Below are 24,408 nucleotides of genomic sequence, written 5' to 3' on the forward strand. Positions count from 1 at the left end.
TTTTCCTTTTCAGTAATGCTTAATTCACAAACTTTGCTTTTTTGAAGTCATCATACAGAATGCAAATGTAAAGAAAATATGGAAAAAATAATTGCTATTGTACTGGTTGACAAATAATTAAAACAGTACAGTAAAAAATGATATATTCGACATTTTCATTAATATTTTATTCTCTGTATGTTTTAGAGCATATTTATTTTAAATGGTGCAGTAAACACAACAGGCTGACCAACTCCAGTATTCATAAATTGTTTTCTTAAGGTTCCTTAAAGGTCCTTTGGATGGTTAAATTCCCAAATGGTGTCTAAAATTCCCAAATTTGAATCTTTTTAGGAGAAAGAAACCAACTTAGAACCTAATTCCTTAAAGAAAATACTTCATGATAACATCAGGAACAACATATAAACTTGAACCTTGTAATATCTCTTCTCAATTACAGGATGTTGTTTACCAGGCCGCACAAATGTATTTCCTGCTTTCGGTCACTGTGGTCTTTGTAGTTGACAGTAAATAATCTGATGTAAACTGTTCATGGTTTCACCACACGCATCTTTCTATAACATTTTTAGTTAAAGTTTAAGGATGTATTATGATGTGATGACGTGAAGAGCCCAAAGAAGTGGCCTAGCAACCAAGGGCTCACACTATCACTGTTAATGTACCAAAACTGTGGATTGCTTCATTTAGACTTTAAATGTCATGCTGTTCAGTTTGTTTCCTTTTGCAGAAATTGGGGTTTGTGTTTTTTTTTTAATCCCACTAGAGGGTAGCAAAGCTCACAAATCCCATTACAGCTTACTCTTAACAGATCAGAGTAATGTCTAAGATTGTATTTTTTTTTTTTCCTCTAACATTCAGTATTCTTTGGATTTTTCTTCATAATCATGCAGTTTTTTAAAAAATTACTAATGAACATTATTGCCATGTATTTCTTTCTGAACAAATACAAAACTTAGTACATATATAAAGCAAAATACAACTACCAAAATATACAATACAGTATACAGGTCAAATATGTAACCACACCTGACCTCATGTTATGCTGGATTACTAAATCTTATTTCAGATTTATCTCCCGTTTTGCTCTTCTAATAAGCCCCACTCTTCTGGAAAGATTTTCCACTTAGATGTTGGTGTGTGTCTGTTGCAATTTGTGATCATTCAGCTACGAGAGCATTGGTGAGATCAGATCATGTTGGTTGAAGAGATCTGGGATGCAACCAGTGTTCCAGTTAATACCAATGGTGTTTAGTGGAATCGAAAGTTTTTGCCACTTCTACATCATACAAAGATATTTTATATAATTGTGTGTTTCCAATATTGTGGCAACAAAGAAAAAATACTAGCATTATGTTTCTGTGAAATTTCCATCACCTTGACAAATGGAACACGATGACAACAAACCTGTAAGTGTAATTGTTTTGTAAGGTTTCATGCTCTGTTTCTTATTTTTCTTTAGTGTGTATTGCATTGTAATTGTGCATCTTCACTTGGTTGTGTTACAAACAGAATGGCACATCTTGCAATAACTGAATATTATATATCCACACATTATCCACTAGGAAATCCTTCCACCTTCTCATTTATGCAGTTTTCCAATCAGCCAACCATATAGCAGCAGTGTAACACGTAAAGTCATGTGGATACAGGTCAAGAGCTTCAGTTAATTTTCACATCCAAATCAGAATAGGGAAAAAGTTTGATCTCTATGACTTTAACCGAGGCATGGTTGTTGGTGCTAGATAGGCTGGTGTGAGTATTTCAGAAACAGTTCATGTCCTGGAATTTTCACACATAAATCTCTACACAGAAAGATAAAAAATGACAATAAGCATCCTGTAAGCAGATATTCTGCAGGCTAAAAAACACCTTGTTGATGAAAAGAATCAGAGGAGTTTGAGCAGATTGGCCTGAGATTACAGGCAAGCCAAAATAACTCAAGTAATTATTTTTTTTAAATTACGTGAGCAGAAATGCATCTCACAGCACACAATACAGTACATCAATCCTTGAGGTGGATGAGATACAACAGCAAAAAACCACATCAGGGTCCACTCCTGTCTGCCGAGAACAGATAGCTAAGGACATTTTGAGAACAGACTCATCATACTGAAAAGAAACTGGACAGCTGAAGATTAGAAAGAAATCACCTGGTCTATTCCAATCTTTAGCTGTCCAGTTTCTTTTAGTCTGTGCCCATGATAGCCTCAAGTTCCTCTTCCTGGCTGTCAAAACAGGAAACTTGTATCATTATGAAGCTTTCAGATCAGAAAGTGAATGAAGTTGTGAATGAACTGAAAATCTATATGTTTAATGAATGAGTGAAATGCCTTGTCCTTGTTCACAGTTGTTTTATGTTGCGGCTTCCATAGAGGCCATCAGAAATAAATGACTGTATTATATAGTCTGATTCCAGGTTCTGATATTCCTACACACAGTACATTGTACCTCTATGACTCAAAAAATTCCCAAAGCCCTTTGCTACTGTCGGGTAACCTGTATTAATTAGAAATCCAAACTTACATCCATTTGGTTTTGTATATAAATGCAACCATTTACAGGAAATATGTACATTTGTAATTTGACAATTGCGTTTAGAGATACATATTTGTTTGTTCAGTCATTCTGATAGAAACAAGTGAAATAATTACACAAGGATTTGGAAGAATGTCTATAGAGTTTTGGAAACATGAACCTGGCTGTGGTGACTAATGTATGTTAAAAATAAAATAAAAAAATAGAAAAAAAGAAAAAAGAAAGCAAGAAATGAAAGAAGAAAAAATGTCCATGATGCACTGTTACACATAATAATCTCGGAATGGTGTTCTAGTACAAAACAAAAAAGTATAATACGTTCTTCTCGATGTGCATATATATTGTAAATTCTTCCTCAGTTAGTTATAAGCTAAAATCATTAATCTTCCTGTGTTTCATGTGCACACATCTAAAGGATTCCATACGAAACAGAGGGAAGGAAATTACACATTAAACAATGTCCCGATGCATGAAAGAATGAATTGATTCGTCCTAAACAAATGTCTTTCCAAACAAATGTATTTTCCTTCAAATCAGGAAGACATCTATCAGATTAATATGATATTATGAAACAATCAAACTTGCTTCCTATGCATACTGTTTTTTTCTTATGGGAATTATTTGTGACTCCATGCTCACAGAAGAGAAGCATGGATTTCTGGCCAGGCTACCATGGGTTTGTGGGAGACCACCTGTGTTTGTGATGTTGATAAAAAAAAGAGGGGCCGCTGTGACAGCATCTGTTGCAGGTGTGTGATGGGAGCTTTGTTGAGGGTGTCCTGGATATAGATTCTTTTTTCCACTCTGATTTTCCCAGGGTCTGCGGATACTGCGTCCCTAAACCTCAGGTCCCCAGACGCTGCATCCTGTTCCCCAGTATAACCTGAATAGCACTGGAAAATAGAGGAGAAATAAATAGAGAAAGAAAAAGACTCTGCACATATTGTCAAGCATGTGCTAACACAGCAAATATTTCTCCTTCTGTTGCTCCTTTTCATTATGTGTGTGTGTTTGTGTGCTACATATACAGAATGATAATGTCTGCAGGTCATAAGCGAACTAAGCAAACTGATTGATATCAACTTTATTAATGAGCCCATTGGTATTTGTGAATGGACAGGAGGCATAACCTTTCAAAGAACAATAAGGAATAGCCTGGTAAAAGTGAAGTAGTGCTTTCTCATCCGCATCACCTTCACATACTCACGCACCTAGTGCAAACTGTGCCAATCTTCCTCCATCTGAGGACAAAGGCAGAGAAACCCCATTCATAACTGTGCTGGGTGCTTCCTAAATGGAAGGGGGGGAGAAGCTACATAGTGTGAGACCATTTTCACTCTTCCTCTCACCGTGTGGGAAAACTCCTCAGACCGTCTCACACATCAAACCGGACAGGCTCTCACTCAATCGTTCTCCCTTTATTATATGAGATATGAGACGGTGGACAAATCAACTCAGCAATAAACTGGACAATGTGCTCGAGGGGCACTTGTTTAGCTGTTACTCCGAGGACAACCTCACACATCGCTCTTCCTCTGTGGAACCACTCTTTGTTTACAGCTGATGGCTTGAGGAGACATGACCTTGGCAGTGGGCCCATATTATAAACGCACACACACACACACACACACACACACAAACACACAAACCAAAGGTCAGGCTATACCAGCTTTGACACTCTAATATAGTTTGAGTATACACTGAATATTAATACCTACAGTATCACAATACAGAGTATATAATAGGTTTTAAAACTCAATAATAAATCTCTCGATAAAACATCAAGTAAGGCATGAAAGCCAAGAATGCCAGAGAATTCAGAACACTACTGTACATAACTCTCCTGCATGTGTGATATCCACCTGTGCAATGTGTTAACCTTAAAGCAGGAAATTCTGACACAGATGCTCATGTGTCAACTTTCCTCATCAGCAAGCTGGCAGGCATGTTTGTGTGAAACATCTGGAGGCCTGAGAGTGTAGAGATGCAGGGTGCACATCTGTGCAGCTGGGCACTGGCACTGCACTTGAAGGTAAACAGGGAAAAAGGGGGAAAGCCCCCTGTGCTATCCACCGGAATAGAGCTCTACGTCTCCCAGCACTGAGGGTGGAAATAGCTCCTCGTCAGCAAGCAGGTGTTTCCTCTGCATTTTGTCTTATTTGTCTACATTTCCAGACAGGCCTGGGCAAACTTAGATACCAAATTTTAATCGTAAATGCTTAAACCTTAGCAGCAGTCAGTTTACACAGATTTGAGACTTTTCACACTGGTAATGTACCTGATTATATAGAATTGTGTTCCAATATATTGCAAATGTGACTTCAGTCTCTTCTGAAAGTCTTATGAGAAAGTTTGCTAGGTGATGAACAGGCAGATAACAGGGAAAGGAAGTGTTTTTCAAGATTAGTTGTGAATATACGGTGAGTGTTTCTATGTTGGAACATTTCATTGTTGTCAGCACACACTTTGCACCTGTAATTAACCCAGGGCAGAACTTTTTCCCCCCATGCTGCAGGTGGCTCATATCATATATAGACTGTTTCATATTCATATCATATCTAGACTGTTCCATTTACTAAGGCTTCTACATATACTTTTCCATTTAAACGTCAATTAAAGCTTTTTTAAGCAATTTTTTCAGCCTCGTGGTGGCCTTCATTTCACATTCTTTCTTTTTGCTGAAATGCATTTCTCTTCCGTATGTATGTCAACCAAAATTGGAGAGAGAAAAAAATCATTCTGACAGGAATCGATATCTGATTACAAACTGAATTGATTAAACGTATGTCCTTTTCCCTGCAACAAGAATCTGTCCAACATTTCTTTGTTTTTTCTTTCCTTTTTTCCCTTATTTCAGTTTGCCAGAATCCAGTCAAGTTAAAAATGACTATACTGTATCTGGTAGTCACATTTTTTTGAACATTCATTATGTGTATACTTGTTTTTTGATCTATTGAGTATATTTAGCGCACATATACAGTAAATAATATAAATCAATAATGCTGCAACGTTTGCCTCACACCTCCAGGGTTGGGGGTTCGATTCCCGCCTCCGCCTTGTGTGTGAGGAGTTTGCATGTTCTCCCCGTGCCTCGGGGGTTTCCTCCGGGTACTCCGGTTTCCTCCCCTGGTCCAAAGACATGCATGGTAGGTTGATTGGCATCTCTGGAAAATTGTCCGTAGTGTGTGATTGCGTGAGTGAATGAGAGAGTGTGTGTGCCCTGCTATGGGTTGGCACTCCGTTCAGGGTGTATCCTGCCTTGATGCCCGATGACGCCTGAGATAGGCGTGACCCGAGGTAGTTCGGATAAGCGGTAGAAGATGAATGAATGAATGGATAATGCTGCAAATACATTAATCAGAATTACTTGAGTATTCCTTAAGACAACAAGTAAAAAAACCAAGATTGAATATTTTACCAAAAAAGAAATAAATACTACTAATCCTTTTTGTTTAGAATGTTATTATCCATTCGCCAATATGTGCCTACCTATAAATATCCAAGAAAGGTTTTAAGGTAGATGGAAAATCTTTTAGCTCCAACTATTTAATGGCCAAGTGATGTGATATCTTTGCCATCAATACTAGACTGCCCTGTGAAGCCATTCTCAGATATGTGTAGGGGACTGAGCTGTAATATGTGAGATGCTCTAGCCCCTTCTCCAAATGTGTGGTACTCGGTCGATGGGAGTGACACCAATTATTTATGTCACATCCCCACCAGAAGCACTGGATGGAAACTCGCAAAGAGAGGACTATCCATCAAGCACCATGCAGCAGGGCTGTACACCTCTGAGACACGGAATGAAGTCTCTTAGGACAGTTTTAAATACACAGCCACACACTTACCTTGTCTCAGAGGCAGAGATGAATTAAAACTCCCCAAATATACATACTGAGCTTTTTATTTGCCAAATGGACATCTGCAGCAATGTAAAGAAAGGAAGGTGAAGGATTAAGAGAATGATCACTGTAGGTGTCAGTTAAGCTAGCAAAACACATATATTTAAATGATTGTTAAACTTTATTAGGTTGTGATAATTACATGATAATAAAGTTTAGCTAAAATAAATAAAGTAAATAATCAGGACATCTCTGTCAAATATTCTCCATTAAGACGGGCTTGCTCATGTCCGCACAGTGCTGGGGGTCCTGAGTAATTGCAGTTGTCATGCTATTGGATCCTTGGGTTCTGCCCCATTCAGTAAACTGACCAGTCTGTTTAAACAACCAGGTTAGGGAACAAAAAGGAAAATGCAGCCTTCAGGTGTCACAAAGGCTGGGAATTGACTTATAACTAGGGGTACTCTAGTTGATGGATGAGGTGGGGCAAATTATTAATAGTTTGCTGATTTTCTCCTTCAATATTTTTGGGACACATTTTTTATTATGTCATAGATGTCATGCGATGATCTATTGAAGGTTCAGAAATAAAGTCTGTGCTGCTGGAGTAATTACTTGCTTATTTAAAACTTGGATAAGATACAATGTCAGAAAAACGAAGTGGGGTGTGTATAGGTGGGGTTTACTTCTTGTAAAAACAGGCTAATGTGGCTACAAATATGTAGCATTATGTAGTGACTAAATATACTGTGGCCTCATTTGTTCAATATATCTCCAATTTGCGTAAACATCTTTATCAGTAACATGATAAATATATTTGCAAGCAGATTAGACCGTTTGCAATTACACAGTCAGCCAGTCATTTGGCAGCAGCTCAGTTTATACATTTTCATTTCTACTCTCACACTAGGCATAAAATAGACATATGAATGGTACCTACTGTAAGACATTTGCACAAGAGCATGTCTTTCAACGTTTTCTGTTCTTTATTACTTTCATACTGCATGCCAACAAGAAATTAAAAAATGGCATTAACTACATAGCAAAATGTTACACAAATAGTATGTTTAATTATTATTGTTTTCAATCATATTACATCTAAAGCAGATATATGCACCAGTGTATACCGCATATAGTTTCACGATTTAACATGAATTTTCTGTCCACTTTAATAGAAACACCTGTATACCTGTACATGTATGCAGTTATCCAAACAGACAATCATGTAGCATCAGAATATTATGTCAATTCTGGCAGATACATGTCAAGAGTTTCCGTTAAACAGTTTCATATGGTTGCTCTCTCAATTTCACACACAGCAGTCTCTAGACAATAGACAGAAATAAAATGAGTGAGTAAGAGATCTTTGGGAGGAAACACTATATCGATAAGATGATGAGTGAAGATGGTGAGTAAAAAAGCAAATCAGCACACACAAAACTTCTAAACTTGAGGTCTCTCTTCACCCAAATCAAATGAGATCAGTAGTTTCTGAAATACTCAAACCAACTCATCTCTCACCAATATCCATATATCCATGTCAAAGATAAAATCACGGAGAGTTTTCATTTTTCTACTGTTTGATGTAACTGAAGCTCTTGACCTGCTTCTGCTTTTTTTTTTTTTTAATTTATTTATTTGTTTTGCATTATGCTACTACCACGTGATTGGCTGATTAGAATTCTGCAGGAAATAATAAAGTAGATGGTGAGCATAGTAATATAATGTAAATAATCTTTTAAAAATGCACACTATGCATTTTTTTACATGTTCACCCTTTAACATTTACACATATGACACAAAGTATAGAGTGCATAGTTAATTATTTCAACATAGGGATAGTTATTCTTAGATGCTTAATGAACATAATGTTTTTCCTGTCACAAAATATTAAATATGTAAAGAAGAAGTTAATGCAACTCAATCCTAAAATGTTTATATGCAATTATCTTCTTGTAATCACAGAAGGAAAATGTTCCCATTTATTTCATCTTACTTTAGGTCCCTTTTAAATGAATAGAAATTGAACTGTGCAAACTGTTTTAAACAGAAATAAACTGTGCAAATAATACAGAATAAAGTGCATGATATAAAATAACCTTTTTAAATATCGTTCAATCTCTTCCACCTTTTGTGCATATTGCTTCTCTTTATCTAAGCTTGCAGTGGGATACATCCAGTTTTTCTTCACCAGAACAATCTGGTCTCTGATTTTAATCAGAAAAACATTTTCCAGTGAAACGGCCAGATAAATGAAAGCTGAAACTTATTAATCAGTCTGATCAAGTAATCTGTCTGGCTTCAGCTTTCTAGTTCTCCTGATCTACAATACAAGCCTCTATTTTCTACACAAAGTTGTAAATTATTTCCCCTTCACTTCCTGTTTATTGTTATCCAGTGACAAGATCTTAATTTTCCACACAGCCATCTAAGTTATAAACTTCAGTATCTGAATCTTCAGCATCAGCATCTGCTCCATCCTCAGAACTTGGGTACACCTTCACGGTAGAATTAATCTTTATGTCAGCTTTATGCAGTGAAAATTTCATAGGCTGCATAGCAGGACACTTTATTCCATAAGCGCTTCCCTCTGTTTCAACAACAGGTTCAGTCTCATCCTCAGCTTCATCTCCTCCTTCATCAGACTCTCTAGGATTACTTACATATATACTCAACATCTTTGAGTTTGTTTTTTTCATATTGTGTGTATTGATGACTGCTTCAGCAGTGTTAATTTTATGTGTTTCTCCATTTACTTCTTCGGCTGTTTCTCCATTTCCTAAACTTTCACTGTCATCTGTTTGGCCACAAACTACTATTTCCCTATTATGTGCTATTTCATGTTCAGAAAGCTCTTCATCATCTGTTTCACTCTCATCCGCTGTATCTCTATCTTCTGTTGTCCCATTATCAGCTGTTTTTTTATTTTCTCCTGTTTTAACCTCAGATGTCTCTTTATTCTCTTCATCTTCATTTCCAGTGGTCGCTTCATCATCAGTTATTTCATCATCACCTATCTGCCCATTTGCTCTTCCATTATCTTGTTGTTCTCCATCCTCTGCTGTTCCAGCTCCAGTTGTTTCGCCAACTTCTTCCAAGTCAGATTCTTCTGCTTTTCCAACAATTGCTCTGTTGTCATTTGGTGTCTCGCTATCTTCTGCTGTTCCATCATCAACTGTGTTGTCATTTGGTTTCTCTTCATCTTCTGTTGTTTCATCATCAGCTTTGTTGTCATTTGGTGTCTCACTATCTTCTGTTGTTTCATCATCAGCTTTGTTGTCATTTGGTGTCTCGCTATCTTCTGCTGTTCCATCATCAACTGTGTTGTCATTTGGTTTCTCTTCATCTTCTGTTGTTTCATCGTCAACTGTGTTGTCATTTGGTTTCTCTTCATCTTCTGTTGTTTCATCATCAGCTTTGTTGTCATTTGGTGTCTCGCTATCTTCTGCTGTTCCATCATCAACTGTGTTGTCATTTGGTTTCTCTTCATCTTCTGTTGTTTCATCGTCAACTGTGTTGTCATTTGGTTTCTCTTCATCTTCTGTTGTTTCATCATCAGCTTTGTTGTCATTTGGTGTATCGCTATCTTCTGCTGTTCCATCATCAACTGTGTTGTCATTTGGTTTCTCTTCATCTTCTCTTGTTTCATCATCAGCTTTGTTGTCATTTGGTGTATCGCTATCTTCTGCTGTTCCATCATCAACTGTGTTGTCATTTGGTTTCTCTTCATCTTCTGTTGTTTCATCATCAGCTTTGTTGTCATTTGGTGTCTCACTGTCTTCTACTGTTCCATCATCAACTGTGTTATTTGGTTTCTCTTCATCTTCTGCTGTTCCATCATCAGCTTTGTTGTCATTTGGTGTCTCACTATCGTTTGCTGTTCCATCATCAACTGCGTTGTCATTTGGTTTCTCTTCATCTTCTGTTGTTTCATCGTCAACTGTGTTGTCATTTGGTTTCTCTTCATCTTCTGTTGTTTCATCGTCAACTGTGTTGTCATTTGGTTTCTCTTCATCTTCTGTTGTTTCATCATCAGCTTTGTTGTCATTTGGTGTATCGCTATCTTCTGCTGTTCCATCATCAACTGTGTTGTCATTTGGTTTCTCTTCATCTTCTCTTGTTTCATCATCAGCTTTGTTGTCATTTGTTGTATCGCTATCTTCTGCTGTTCCATCATCAACTATGTTGTCATTTGGTTTCTCTTCATCTTCTGTTGTTTCATCGTCAACTGTGTTGTCATTTGGTTTCTCTTCATCTTCTGTTGTTTCATCATCAGCTTTGTTGTCATTTGGTGTATCGCTATCTTCTGCTGTTCCATCATCAACTGTGTTGTCATTTGGTTTCTCTTCATCTTCTCTTGTTTCATCATCAGCTTTGTTGTCATTTGTTGTATCGCTATCTTCTGCTGCTTCATCATCAACTGTGTTGTCAATTGGTTTCTCTTCATCATCTGTTGTTTCATCAACTGTGTTGTCATTTGGTTTCTCTTCATCTTCTGTTGTTTCATCATCAGCTTTGTTGTCATTTGGTGTCTCCCTATCGTTTGCTGTTCCATCATCAACTGTGTTGTCATTTGGTTTCTCTTCATCTTCTGTTGTTTCATCATCAACTGTGTTGTCATTTGGTTTCTCTTCATCTTCTGTTGTTTCATCATCAACTGTGTTGTAATTTGGTTTCTCTTCATCTTCTGTTGTTTCATCATCAGCTTTGTTGTCATTTGGTGTCTCGCTATCTTCTGCTGCTTCATCATCAACTGTGTTGTCATTTGGTTTCTCTTCATCATCTGTTGTTTCATCAACTGTGTTGTCATTTGGCTTCTCTTCATCTTCTGTTGTTTCATCATCAGCTTTGTTGTCATTTGGTGTCTCGCTATCGTTTGCTGTTCCATCATCAACTGTGTTGTCATTTGGTTTCTCTTCATCTTCTGTTGTTTCACCATCAGCTTTGTTGTCATTTGGTGTCTCGCTATCTTCTGCTGTTCCATCATCAACTGTGTTGTCATTTGGTTTCTCTTCATCTTCTGTTGTTTCACCATCAGCTTTGTTGTCATTTGGTGTCTCGCTATCTTTTTCATCTTCAACTATTTCATTATCAATTATTTCTTGTGCCCTGTCTGTTTTTTCTGATCTTTCATCATCATCATCATCATCATCATCATCATCATCATCATCATCATCATTTCCATTTTCTTCTGCTTTTTCAGCTGTCTCTTCATCTTCTGAAACTACAACAGCCTCTCCATCATCTGATATTCTATCATTAGTTATCTCTCTATCTTCAGCAAATTTAGCAGTAGGAGTTTCTTCATTTTCTGTTACATCATCAGCTGTATCAACTGTTTGAGCCTTGTTTGTTTCTGCATCTGCTGGTTCTTCATCTGCTACCATTTCAGCTTTGGTTGTCTTTACTTCAGCATCTATTCCATCATTGTCTGTTTCTTCTTTTTCTGATTCATCGTTCATTGGATAAGCTCCTTCTGCAGACTCATGTTCAGTTATATCTCCATCTTCTGCAGGTTCGCTCATTTTTTCCTCCTTAAGTAAGTCATCATCCCCACTCTCTTTGCTTATTTTCTTTATATCTTCCTCAGCTGACTTGTTGGCATCTTTTTCTTCATTATTTGTACTTACAATTGTTTCTTCTTCTGCCCTATCAGCTTCTTCATCTGTTACAGGTTCAGAAATTTCTCCTTCTGAAGGTTGATTTTCTTTACTTGTTCTTTCTCCCACTGACTCTGTTTTATCTTCCGCTGTTTCATCTCCTGTTTCATTATCTTCAGTCCCCTTTCCATCTGTTGATTCTCTGTCAGCTGCTTCCTGTTCTCCAACTGTCCCTGCCTCAACCTTCAAGTTTTCCCTTGCAGTTTCAGCTTCTATTGAATGCTTTTCGCTTACATTTTCACCTTCCATAGACCCTTTTCCCTCAATCGGGCTATTACAAACTTCCTCCTCATCTTCTGTTATTTTATAATCACTTCCCATATCTGCTGGTCCATTCTGAGCATTTTCTTCTTCTGCAGTTGAATCTGCACTGGCTATCTCCAGATGCTCACCACCAGCTGAAGGGCTTTCTTGCTCAAGAGCCTTAGAGGTATTATTTCTTTGTAGTTGTTTCAATTCGTTTGGTTGTGTATCAGAAACATCATCCTCAGGAGGACTCCAAGAACCTCCCTTCCTTACCTCCTGAGGCTTGCTTCCCACAACAACCTGTGAATATTCTTTTCCCAAACCATTATAATTTAATGTGTCAGATTTGTTTTGTTTTTGTTCTGTGAACCTGGCCTGTGTCTTCTCCTTCATGAAACTCTGAATCCAAACATCTTCAGCCACATTTCCATCCTCTGTGTGTTGTTCCATATTTTCAGTTTCCTTCTCATTTTCTGTGCTATTTGACAGAGGATTTCTTTTTAAATGGAGAATTTTTCTCAAATCAAAGTCTGTCATCAATGGAGCAGAATTTCGAACCTCTGTGGTAAAAACAGGTCTTAATACCATTTTCTTTTTCATACAAGTGTCACATGGGCAGTATTCATCATCATTTTGTTGATCACTAAATTCAGTAATCAGTTTTGCTGTGTTGCCATCATCATCACCAGTTCTTGCTGCTGAATCTGTGGACTGGTTGAGATTTACTTTGAGACGCCGACGCCTTTGTTCAGTTAAAATACTTGATTCACGTGACATGCTTTCTTTTGGTGGCCTGGGTCTTCCTACATGCCCCTGGATTTTTCTGAGCTCATTATTTATGCTGGCTTGTATTCTTTTATGGACTTCATCTCTTAATTCACATATCATGACATCAAGCAGCTCATTGTTATTTAAATTCCAGCGTACCTTAAACTCCACCATTGCATTGACATAATGTGTCATAAATTCTTTTTCTATGCTGTTCAATAGCTTCAGAACCCAGACAGGATAAGGATCTTGAGAAACCTTTTCTGTTAACATTTGCTCTGATGATGGGGATCCTGAACATGTGTCTTCCTTATGGTCAGTAAGCTTTTGATTAACATTACTGTCATTTTCAGGACTCTTGTTTGATATGGACGCTGTCTCAGATGGTTCACTTTGACTATAGTCATTTTTTATTATAAAATCTTGGACAGCTAAAAGAATGTTGCTCTCTTGCATATTTTCTTCTACATCATTCTCTGGTGTCCACCGGACCCTACTTGCAATATCAGGGGTTGCTGAATTAGATATTCTTTCAATCTTCTCCTCTGTTTGATCAATTTCTTGTACATTTGTCAGCATGCTTTGTCTTTCTGTATTTGTTTTGGATTTTAGAGTCAAAGTGCTCTCATTGTCACTGATCTTTTCAGAGACTTGGGAGCTGCTGTTTATATCTTCCCCTGAGGATGACCTGACATTGTATTCTTCATCATTAGACTGTTGATTGTTAAATGCATTTTTCTGTGGGATGGTCATGCTGTCAGGAGGGTCACGAATCCAAAGAGTCTGAAGCATTTTCATGAGATTGCTATATTTTTCGTCTTTGCCATTAACATCACTGGGGTTAAAATCTAACAAATGAAGGTTTACCAGGCTGTCTAAAAATCCTCTTGCTGACATGCTAAGTTTTCTTGCATAAACAGGGGATACCTCTGGTAAACTGTTACATCTTTCAAGTTTGGGACTAAGTAAAATTCTCATAAGCTGGACAGAAGAAGGGACATCAGGAAAAGTGCAGGGTTGAATGTTTTCTTTGGTAGTTTCCTTCATATCACCTACTTCGCTTTCATTGTTCTCAATTTTTTCAACTGGTAGTTGCTCGTTTTCTGGCTTGGGCACAGCTACATCGGCATCTCCCTCCCTTCCATTTCTTCTTTCATATGTCATCACTTCTCCTGTCATCTTCAATACTTCTTCTTCCTCACAGTTTTTCTGGCACTCATCCCAAACATCATATAAATCACTTTCTATTGGAATTTTCTTCAACCATTCATTCACTACTTCAGTAGGAGAAGACTTTGGTAGGATAGATGAGACTAACTCAGAGAAAGAGCTGCTGCTGTGTTTGCAACTGGAGGTACTGTTCTTTTCACTCTTGTTATCAATGACATTCATACTACAATCTGTAGCAACAACAGAGCCATCACAGGTTCTAGCACATATATTTAAATCTTTGGTTGTATTCACTATGTTGGCATTTTTATTAGAGGGAGATGATCTATGATTAGAGATACCAAGGGAAAAATCAAGCTCTTTGGATTTCTGCCTCAAAACGGAACTAATAGGCATGTCTGCTGAATGTGGCCTTAAAATCTTTCCCTCTTTTTTAGCATATCTGTCATTTGACAGATTGCTTCTTGACCCTTCACGAACACTTTTACTTTTAGCATTAACATTACTCTTTTGTCCATTTACTTCCAAATGCACCATTGTATCAGACATTTTACTATTTGGTTTGTCAAATACATCTGGAGGATTTGTATCTTTAGTTTTAGATGATCCAGTATCTGTATGAGCAGACCTGCTGCTCAAACTATGACCAGAAGATTTCTTTGAGTTCTTTATAGCAGTTGTATTTTTTGCCACCTCATTGTCTATTATTGGCTGGCAACAGTTTTTGTGAGTTCCTTCAGATTTCTTGGATTTGTCTGAGATAATTGTCTCTTCTGTCAGTGAACGTTTACCTCTGTTATCTGGTGTTAGCCTGTGCTGCTGATTTTCGCTGTCAATTGTTTTTGACGACTCTTTGCAACACACATCGGTTTCTGAGTTTAATTGTGCAGTATAATTTACTGAGGCTTTAGACACACTGTCATCCTCTTCAGCACTATCAACATTATATTCCTCTACAATCCCAATGGATACTGAAGCACTTGCTGGAGTTAAAACTCTTTCAGACGTTTGGTGAACTGAATTGCTATTGGATTTTTTAGATAAAGTACTGGAAGCCCTCTCCTCAGTGTCAGAATTATTTGAGAATTCTGTAATCGATATCTTTAAACCAGACACGGCACTATCAGATCTTTCATTCAAACATACAATGTCAGTCTGTCCACCAGCCAGAGCTGAAATAGACGTCACAGATCTAGATGATACACAGGATTTGGAAGATAAGGACATGTCACCTGGTGCCCTTTCATCTATCTTTATATCCCAGGTCCCAACATCAACATTTGGAGAATTATTTGATATTATAGAACAGTTTGATTTCCCATTTTTGGCAGAAGTACTAGATTTAGGGGAAATGCTACTAAGGCAGATTTTCCCCATTGATTGTGTATCTGACCCCTTTGATATGATTGTGGTGTTTGATTTTGCAGAAACTGCACTAGGAGATCTTTTTACCAATGCTTCCTTGTTTGCATCCTCGGGTTCTTTAAAACTGTCTGAAACAATTTTTTTCTTTGATTTTTTAGATCTTTTTGAGTTTTCAGACATGGCACTGAGAGTTCTGTCTGTACTCTGTTGTTCCTCTTCTGCAGAAGATACAACTGCTAAAGATTCAGGCTTAATTAAGTCGATTGCAGAGGTATTTGAAGTTGGTGATGCTAAAACAGAAGCACTTTCATCCTTCTTTAAGACAGCAGAAACATTAAATTTTGCTGTCTTAGAGGTTGGTGCTCTCCCCTGGGATGAGTCTTTGGACTTTTTAGATAGAACGGACATTTGAGATTTAGAGGACAGAGCGCTTGCAGCCCTGTCATCTTTTGTTTCTTCATTTGTTTCAGTTTCCATAAGTAAATCTTCTGTTGATTCTGTATTATCTACCCCATCAGGTGCAAGGTTAGACCTATCTGAGAGACTGGATTTACAAGACATAGTATTTGATGTTCTTTCTTGGTTGTCTTCATCAACAATGTCTTGTCTAGAAGCCTCTGATGATTTTGGCTTTTTAGATCTGTGAGATCTTACTGACAATGCATTTTGTGACCTTTTACCAGTTTGTTTTGTTTCTTCTTGTTGATTTTCACATGGTGCATCAGAAAATACTGACTTCTTAGATTTCACTGATGTACTGGACATAATGCTTGAAAGTCTCTCATCTGGATGGTTACAATCCTGCGCTGCTTCTGAAATTTTGCATTTTTCTGATTTTCCGGAAACACTAGGTTTTAAAGACGTAGCACTTAATGGCCTTTCCTCTTTTTCCCCCATACTTGTTTCCAACATTTCTGACTTCTTTGATCTTCTTGTGGTATTAGCTTTTGTAGACACTGTGTTTGGAACCTGCTCTTCTGAGTTGTATTCAAAATCACCTGAATTTTCCAGCATAATATCAGATGTTTTAAATTTCATAGATGTTTCTGAATCCCTGGGTTTATAAGACATAACACTTGTTGTGTATTTGTCTTCCAGTTGCTCTGTCTTTTCAGTTGTGTTATAATTATTTTCATCACTCAGTTTGGATTTTGTTGATCGTACAGAAACGGAGGATTTAGAAGACATAACACTTGGGGGTCTTTTTAATCTTTCATCTTCTAAAATATCCTTCGGGGCTGCTGTTGAAATCTTTGGTGTATTTGATCTTGAAGAGTTGTTGGACTGATTTGATTTTGCACTTGGAGCCTGGTGCTCTCTTGCTTCTTCTACTACATCACTATCCTTGTGGCAAATATTTGATGTTTTAGAGCTTACAGAAATATCAGATTTACCAGACATGGCACTTGGTACTCGATCCATTAACAGTCTATTATTAATGTTTGATTTTCCTTCTGATATTTTTGATGTCTTGGTTGACAAAGCAATTGTTCTACTTTCAGCTGACTGTACTTTCATAAGTTTTACAGGACTGGCTTCAAAAATGCCACACTGGACAGACCTGATGCTTTCTTCAATTTGGTCTTCAATTTCTCGCAACTCAGAGGTGTCAAGATCTGATATTTGTGATGATCTTGATACATTTGTCATTGCACGAGGCAGTACCTCGTCTGTCTGGTCTTCAGTCCCATTAGCTAGTAGGTCTGAAACCGCTGACTGTTTTGAGATTGTAGATGCATTGGAATGGACAGATATTACACTTTGAGCTCTTTCTTCTTTTTGTAGTTCAGCTTTCTTTCTTTCTTTACATTTCACCTCTGACAGACTGGACTGATTTGATCTTGTTGAAACATTTGATTTAGTTGTCATGACACTTGCTACTTTCTCATCACCTGTTCCTTCAGTTTTGTCGTTCCGTATTGGAGACTCAGATGTATCCGAGTCAGCAGACATGGCATGTGAGATCACTTCAATATTTTCTTCTTCTGATGCATCTCCTACAATTGGATTTTCCACATTCACAGATTCTTGTTCAGCTACAACATGTGAATTGGATATTGATAAGTCTGTATTTGAATTTGAAGGAGTTGACCTGACACTTGATCTTCCCTTTTCATTTCTTTGAAAAGTTTCTAGGGTATCATCTGAAATGTGCCCACATGTTTTTGACAGATCAGATTCTGATTTTAGCACTCTCATATCAATTTCAACTACCTCATTTTCATCTAAGACATCTTCTGATTGATTAGTTGCCTCCAATTTCTCTGCAGATGTTCCATTTCCTATAGCCGGGTCTTTATTATCACACCTGTGGGGTGTAAATGTAGGTGTATTGTTTCCATCTTGGTTCACATTTTTCTGTATTTTTGTGACTACAACCTTTCCAGAGGTCTTAGATTTCACTGAAAAACTTGATGCTATGCTTGATGACCTCATTGAAATTGAGTGATTTGGAGATTCTGGTGGTTTACAGGGTGTGAATGAACATGAGTTCTCTTCAGCATTTTGGATTTGTTTGGCTTTATTTTTGTTATTTTGAGATGCTCTGGAATTATATGGAGAAAAATCAGGTTCCTCATTATCTTTATCCTCTTTAAGTAATGCTAGGATATCTGAGGAATTGGTTTCCACAGATAAAGGCCTTTCATCTTCTATTGAAAACTGGGTAATCTGGACACTCATCTGATCTTGCTTTAGATTTTTAGAGGAACGCACTTCACTATGACTAGAGCAGCGACTAATGGTACAGTATTGAACCGTGTTGTCCCCTTTGTCCCTCTCCCCAACAGTGTGCTCAATGCAGGTTGCCTTTTCGACTACCTCTTCAGTGTATCCCTCACTTGACGTGGTATTCATTCTATCGAAAGATTCCGTTTTGCATTTTACTTTATGAGATGATGCATTCAAGTTTGTGGATCCAAAGTGTCTCAGTGTTTCCTGCTTTCTAAGGGTTGGATTTTTCCAAATGTCATACTCCTGACAGTGAGTGCAGCAGTTTTGACAGTGTGGCTCCTGCAAATGCTTCTGGCAAAGTCTGGGAATGTAAATGTCTTCAGCTTCACTAGCAGACAGGGACTCTGCCTCTGAGCAACTTTCACTGTGGCCACATTGGGGATAGTCCACATTGTCTTGTTCCGGAAAGGACACATTAAATGTGCTTGAGGATTTCTTAATCTCTGTAGAGCAATGCAAAGTCTCATCATTTAGCAGTCGAAACCGCACTTTCATCTCCATAGACAAGCTACCATCTTTATTGACTAGCACCCGCTTCTCGATGTCATCATCCAGCATATTCTCTCTGGCTTCAGGAAAATTACCTGGTGAAATGCTCTTCTTGGATTTCAGACCAAAGTTGACTGTAAATGAAAGACAAATATAACAGTTGTGAAAGTTTATGGACTGTGAAATGATTTCATGTTCCATAGATATAACGTTTGCTGCCGAATCATTCTGAATTAAAGGACTCAGATTTTTGAGAATTGAATTTAAATTTATTTGTCGTCACACTCCACAGTGGATGTTAATGGCTTATCTTAAAATAGACATTCAGTAATTTCATTTTTTCCAAAAAAATTTTCTAACCTACTAGAGGAACAATATCCATAAAAAAAAAATTTTATTTAAAAAAAAAAAGCAATTTTGTTTTTTTTTCACACAAATATTTTTATCTTCAAAGTAGGTGGTGATCAAACCTAGTTCTGCTCTCTGAGATGCACCAAGTGCTTGGTGTTAAAGTGTTGAATTTGAAGGCATTACATTCAAACACTAATATTCTGTGTAAGGTTATCCCAAAAAACATCTCACACGGCAAGCCAACGGTGTCCTGACCAGAAAAAGTTTTAAATACAAAAATATTATTTAACATACTGTTTGTGGTATAATACATTGTTCTTGCTAATGTACAAGAATGCACTAAGACACAAGGTACAAGGAGACAAGTTTTTTTTACTGAACAGGAGCGACCCTTAATAAGAGATATCATCATACTAATCACTGTGAACGCATTAATCAACAGACAATATTAATAGAACTAGTATGCGTGCTTTGCTGATACACAACACATACCATTTTTCTTGTACCCTTGATCCTCATTGCAGGTACTGGGCCGTGCTTTTAAGATCAGTTTTGGAAGTTTAACATCAGAATTTTTCTGGAAACTGTCCAACAAAAGTGGGTGGAACGGTTCACGGCCCACACAAACCAAGATACTGGGGCCCTGTAAGAGACTCTGAATGTTGTCAACCTGAAACAGAATACAAGCTTTTAGATGTGAAAAAAAAAACAACCAGGGAAAAGGATATGTTCATTATAGCTTTATAGTTTCAATAGAAAGGGGAATAACATAACCCAGGACTTTGTGAGGAACTAAAGCATAACAGATTAAAGCTATACATATTGAATACTGCCAGGAAGTGCAAACATCTGTGCTAATAATTTCCCCACACGGAGTCACTAATCACTTAAGCAACAGTTTACCAGATATGATATTTCTATAACAGTCTACATATAAAAATAATTACCATGTCATGTAGAAGTCAGTAATTAATTAGAATATTCATCAGTTATCTTGTATTTTATAGAAATAGACAGATGTACATTCCATGGAATGATATATTTTGTATATTGTATCACTGTGATTGTTACTGATATAATAACGTCAGTATAAATTCACAAAAACACAAAGTCTACAGTATGCAATCTTTACAGTGATAAGCATTATCTTAAAATAGTACACATCAAAATTCATTCATGTTTTTCTGGTGAATTTGATGATTTAGAACTGAATTGTTACTTAATGTTAAAGTTGTTGTTGCTGTTTACATTATTATTATTATTATTATTATTATTATTAATAATAATAATAATAATAATAATATCATCATCATCATTTTTGTTATTATTATTGTTAATAATAATAATAATAATATCATCATAATCATTATTGTTATTATTATTGTTATTATTATTGCTAATAATAATAACAATAATAATAATAATAATAATAATAATAATATATATAATATTATTGCTATTATTGATGTTATGTAATTATTAATAATGATACCTGATCTATAACTTCACCATAATTCAAATGTGTTAACTGTGCAATAAATGAATATTTCAGAAGTAGTATTTTACTCTTTAATGCCAAATATGATTGCTTTGCAACTCTAGATAATTAATCAAAAGCATTTAATAGAGACCTTGAAAGATACGATTCTGAGCTTTCTTACGCTAACTGTTTGCAAGCCATTGACCTCATTCTGTTGGTTCAAAATAGCTCTGATTTGAGCAAGATTAATAGTTATTCTCAGCATGTTGGTATATCACGCTACAGGAGAAGATTCTAGTAAAATGCTTTCTACTAGAAAAATATATGTGGACATTTAAAAAGATAGTAAACATCTATAAAAATTCTGATATCATTTTAACTTTATATGTGTTCGTATTCCTCCTTTCACTAAACTGATTGAAAAAGATAAGTGAATTCTTTTAAACCTTATAAATTATCTAGTATCTTAACTTTTTATACATCTTATCATACATCTTAAAACTTGATCAACCGTATACATCATAATAAAATCCTAAGCTACACTGTTGTACAGCAGAGTAGTAACACATCATATCTAAGATGCTTCATTTTGCAATATCCTATCTCTTGCCCTCCAAGGTAAATCTTTAACTACTGTCAACAAAGTCGTGTCAGGCTTTTGTAAGATTTACTGCTGCACTGCACATGTGTCATTCCTGCTGGCATTTTTGTATCAATCAGGCCCCTGTGGAGAGGTGTGTGCTGCTTTACAGCATGTTTTCTCTGGGAAGTACATGCCTGTAGCCAGCAATGCCAAGCAAAAGTCAGAGAGGTCTGCTGAGTTCAGTCCTGATTAGCAGGAAAAGCCTGGATCAGCTCCAGACATGGTCATCAGAAATGGTCTACAGAAAAGGTCCTTACTTAAAGCAACAGCTCTGTAACTTTGCCTTCAGTGACAAGGTGAAAGTCTGTATTAAATAATACTTGAATAATAGCTGTGTGTGAATACTTGAAATTGTGGAATGAACAATAATGTATCCTCCAGATGATAACACAATTACTAATATAACATTACTACCAGCACTGTCTCTTTCTTCTCCATTTCTCCTCTTGTACTAGCCATTCAGAACGAACCTAAAGGTGGGACCTGCTTAAACACCTATTTATAGACCCCAGGCTACAATTCCCTTCTATATACTTCTTTATTTTAAATCACCTTCTGGCAGTAGTTATTCCCTCTTGCAAAGTTTATTTATAACAGTTGCTCTTGTGTCCTAGTGTAAGTCTTATTGCCACTTTGATATTAACACAACTAACCAGCATGTGCAGTTCCTCTCTAGTCTAGATTTTTGAAGAGCAAGTCTGCAATTTCTGTCATTTTTATGTAAATATGAATATGAAAGATGAAAGAGGTTACAGTGGACAATAAAACTGCAGACTAAATAACAGAACACTTTACAGTTTTCACCACAAGAGGCCTCTGTATTGCAGTGAGTTGTCTTTTCTGAAATACTAAGTAGTCTATTTACATTAAAAAAAAAACTGCATCTAAGATGCTTCAACGCAAGACATTGTATTTTTACTTCAAGAGTCATTTAACCACCATATAATAAGTTTTGCTTTCAAGTGTACCACAATATGAAGACATATATCATATAACTAAACAACAAAAGACAGCTAAAGATAATCCACAGAGGGGTCTTACCCTGTGCCCATCCAGAGTGTACAGTTTTCTAATGAGACACTGCATGAGTTCAGATACATCATCCATAAAGACACAAAGGCTGTGCACAGGCTTGCGGTGCAGCAGAATGGTTTTCTGGATGGACGGGTTACTATTCTTCACAAGTACAATCCTCTTGCGGTGCCTGTGGGTGTGGTATTGGTGGTGGTTATGGTTATGATGTGCCGCACCATATACTGGATTCCCCTCCGGCCGCATGGGCCTTCTGTGTGTATGCTGGTGGCTTGTGCTTTGGGGTTGGTACCATGAAGTAGGCTGATTCCCTGAGACTTCTAAAGTCATCGGCTTGGCTTGCTGGGATTCTGAACACAGGGAACATCTACAATTTTCCAGCTGCTCCAAGTGTGTTTTACTACATGTGCTACTGTTGGGTGATGCAAAGTTATGCCCAGCAGTTAAAGATGGCTTTTCCACAACAGCATCAAAACACTGAAAGCTGTGACTGTGGGACGTCATCTTGTGCAATGACAAAAGGAAGCAGTGAGTCAGGAGTACCGAGTTCGAAAACAAGAGAGACCCATCACAACAGGGCAAACTATTTTACTCTGGGAGGCAGGTGCTAGTTTCATCCCACACATCTATATCCAACTCTGTTTTCTGAAAAATAAAGAAGCAGTTACTTCATAATTAATAGTTCTATCAATAATAATTAATCAATAATTAGTTCTATTAAGCAGAATAATGTAGTCAATGCAGAAAACAAGCATGCACCGTACAACCAATATACATTTATAACATATCATTATGTAATTACTGTTCTCCAGCAATCACTTTATTCTGACCAGGTTAGATCCCAAGCCTATTTTAGGAGCATTTGGCATAACATGGAAATACATCCTGGATGTTATGCCAGTCAATTATACACTCATGCACACTTAGGGATAATGTTGCATATGCAAAACTCACTAGCAGCGTCACAAGCTTAATACCGAACCAGCTACTATGAGTCTCTGAGGTAAAAAGCTTCATGCTGCTATGAAATAGCATCTTTAAAACTAATGAGATTAAAGGTTTGCTCAGAGATTCTGTAAACTCAAAACGTTTTCCTTCAACAGATTAATATCTAAACTTAAAAAAAAGTTACTAATTGTTTACTAAAGTAATCTAAAAAGAGAAAAATATGAATTTAAATTTTTATTTTAAATTATATTTTTATATAAAAAAATTTTTTATATTTTTACATTATATTTTTGTATGCTATACTTTCAACACAACTACTCACTCTCTCACTCATTTTCTACCGCTTATCCGAACTACCTCGGGTCACGGAGAGCCTGTGCCTATCTCAAGCGCCAAAGCTAACGGCATCAAGGCAGGATTCACCCTGGACAGAGTGCCAACCCATCGCAGGGCACACACACACTCTCATTCACTCACACAATCACACACTACGGACAATTTTCCAGAGATGCCAATCAACCTACCATGCATGTCTTTGGACCGGGGTAGGAAAGCGGAGTACCCGGAGGAAACCCCGAGGCACGGGGAGAACATGCAAACGCCACACACACAAGGCGGAGGCAGGAATCGAACCCCCAACCCTGGAGGTGTGAGGCAAACGTGCTAACCACTAAGCCATCGTGCCCCCTCTCAACACAACTAATTGTAAGGATATTTCACTTAACCTAAAACCAAAGCTAACGGCAAACAAATAGAAGCAAATTACATGAAAGAATTATATCTGATGCTTTATTCCTAAGCAGCCAAACTGAACAAGTGTCAGAGGTGAGAGACTAAAATTAACAGGAGATTAAAAAGCAGATATTTAGCTTTGCCTGACTTGAATGGCTTACCTTTAATTACAAGGATAAAAAGGATATACACACGTAACATGCTGAGGCTGCAGTAAAGTCCAAGGACCTGTTATTCATTAGTTTATGATTATCTTGTACTGTATTTTATCTCGTTCTTTTTCTTAAAACTAAACAGATTAGAAATAAGCAAAAGGATTTGAAGACATTTTTAATAAACTATATGCAAATGTAGTCTTTGGCATCCTAGTCTTTGGCATCCTATAAATCTTTTATTTATGACTTCTACTTATTA

At 37.0% G+C, this 24,408-nt stretch overlaps 1 protein-coding gene across 1 annotated transcript; it reads right to left on the reverse strand.

The window, feature by feature from the left end:
• Positions 1–8,785: 8,785 nt before the first annotated feature.
• On the reverse strand, positions 8,786–22,895 carry LOC132842434 (retinitis pigmentosa 1-like 1 protein). The gene is made up of 4 exons (XM_060865111.1): positions 22,324–22,895; positions 19,652–19,829; positions 17,895–18,942; positions 8,786–14,546 (listed from the first exon to the last, which is right to left on the reverse strand). Exons 1-4 carry the CDS (start codon positions 22,816–22,818, stop codon positions 8,786–8,788), a joined length of 7,482 nt encoding a protein of 2,493 aa, XP_060721094.1. The 5' UTR covers positions 22,819–22,895.
• Positions 22,896–24,408: the final 1,513 nt, after the last annotated feature.

Source organism: Tachysurus vachellii, chromosome 3, assembly GCF_030014155.1.
Source record: "Tachysurus vachellii isolate PV-2020 chromosome 3, HZAU_Pvac_v1, whole genome shotgun sequence".
NCBI lineage: Eukaryota > Metazoa > Chordata > Actinopteri > Siluriformes > Bagridae > Tachysurus > Tachysurus vachellii.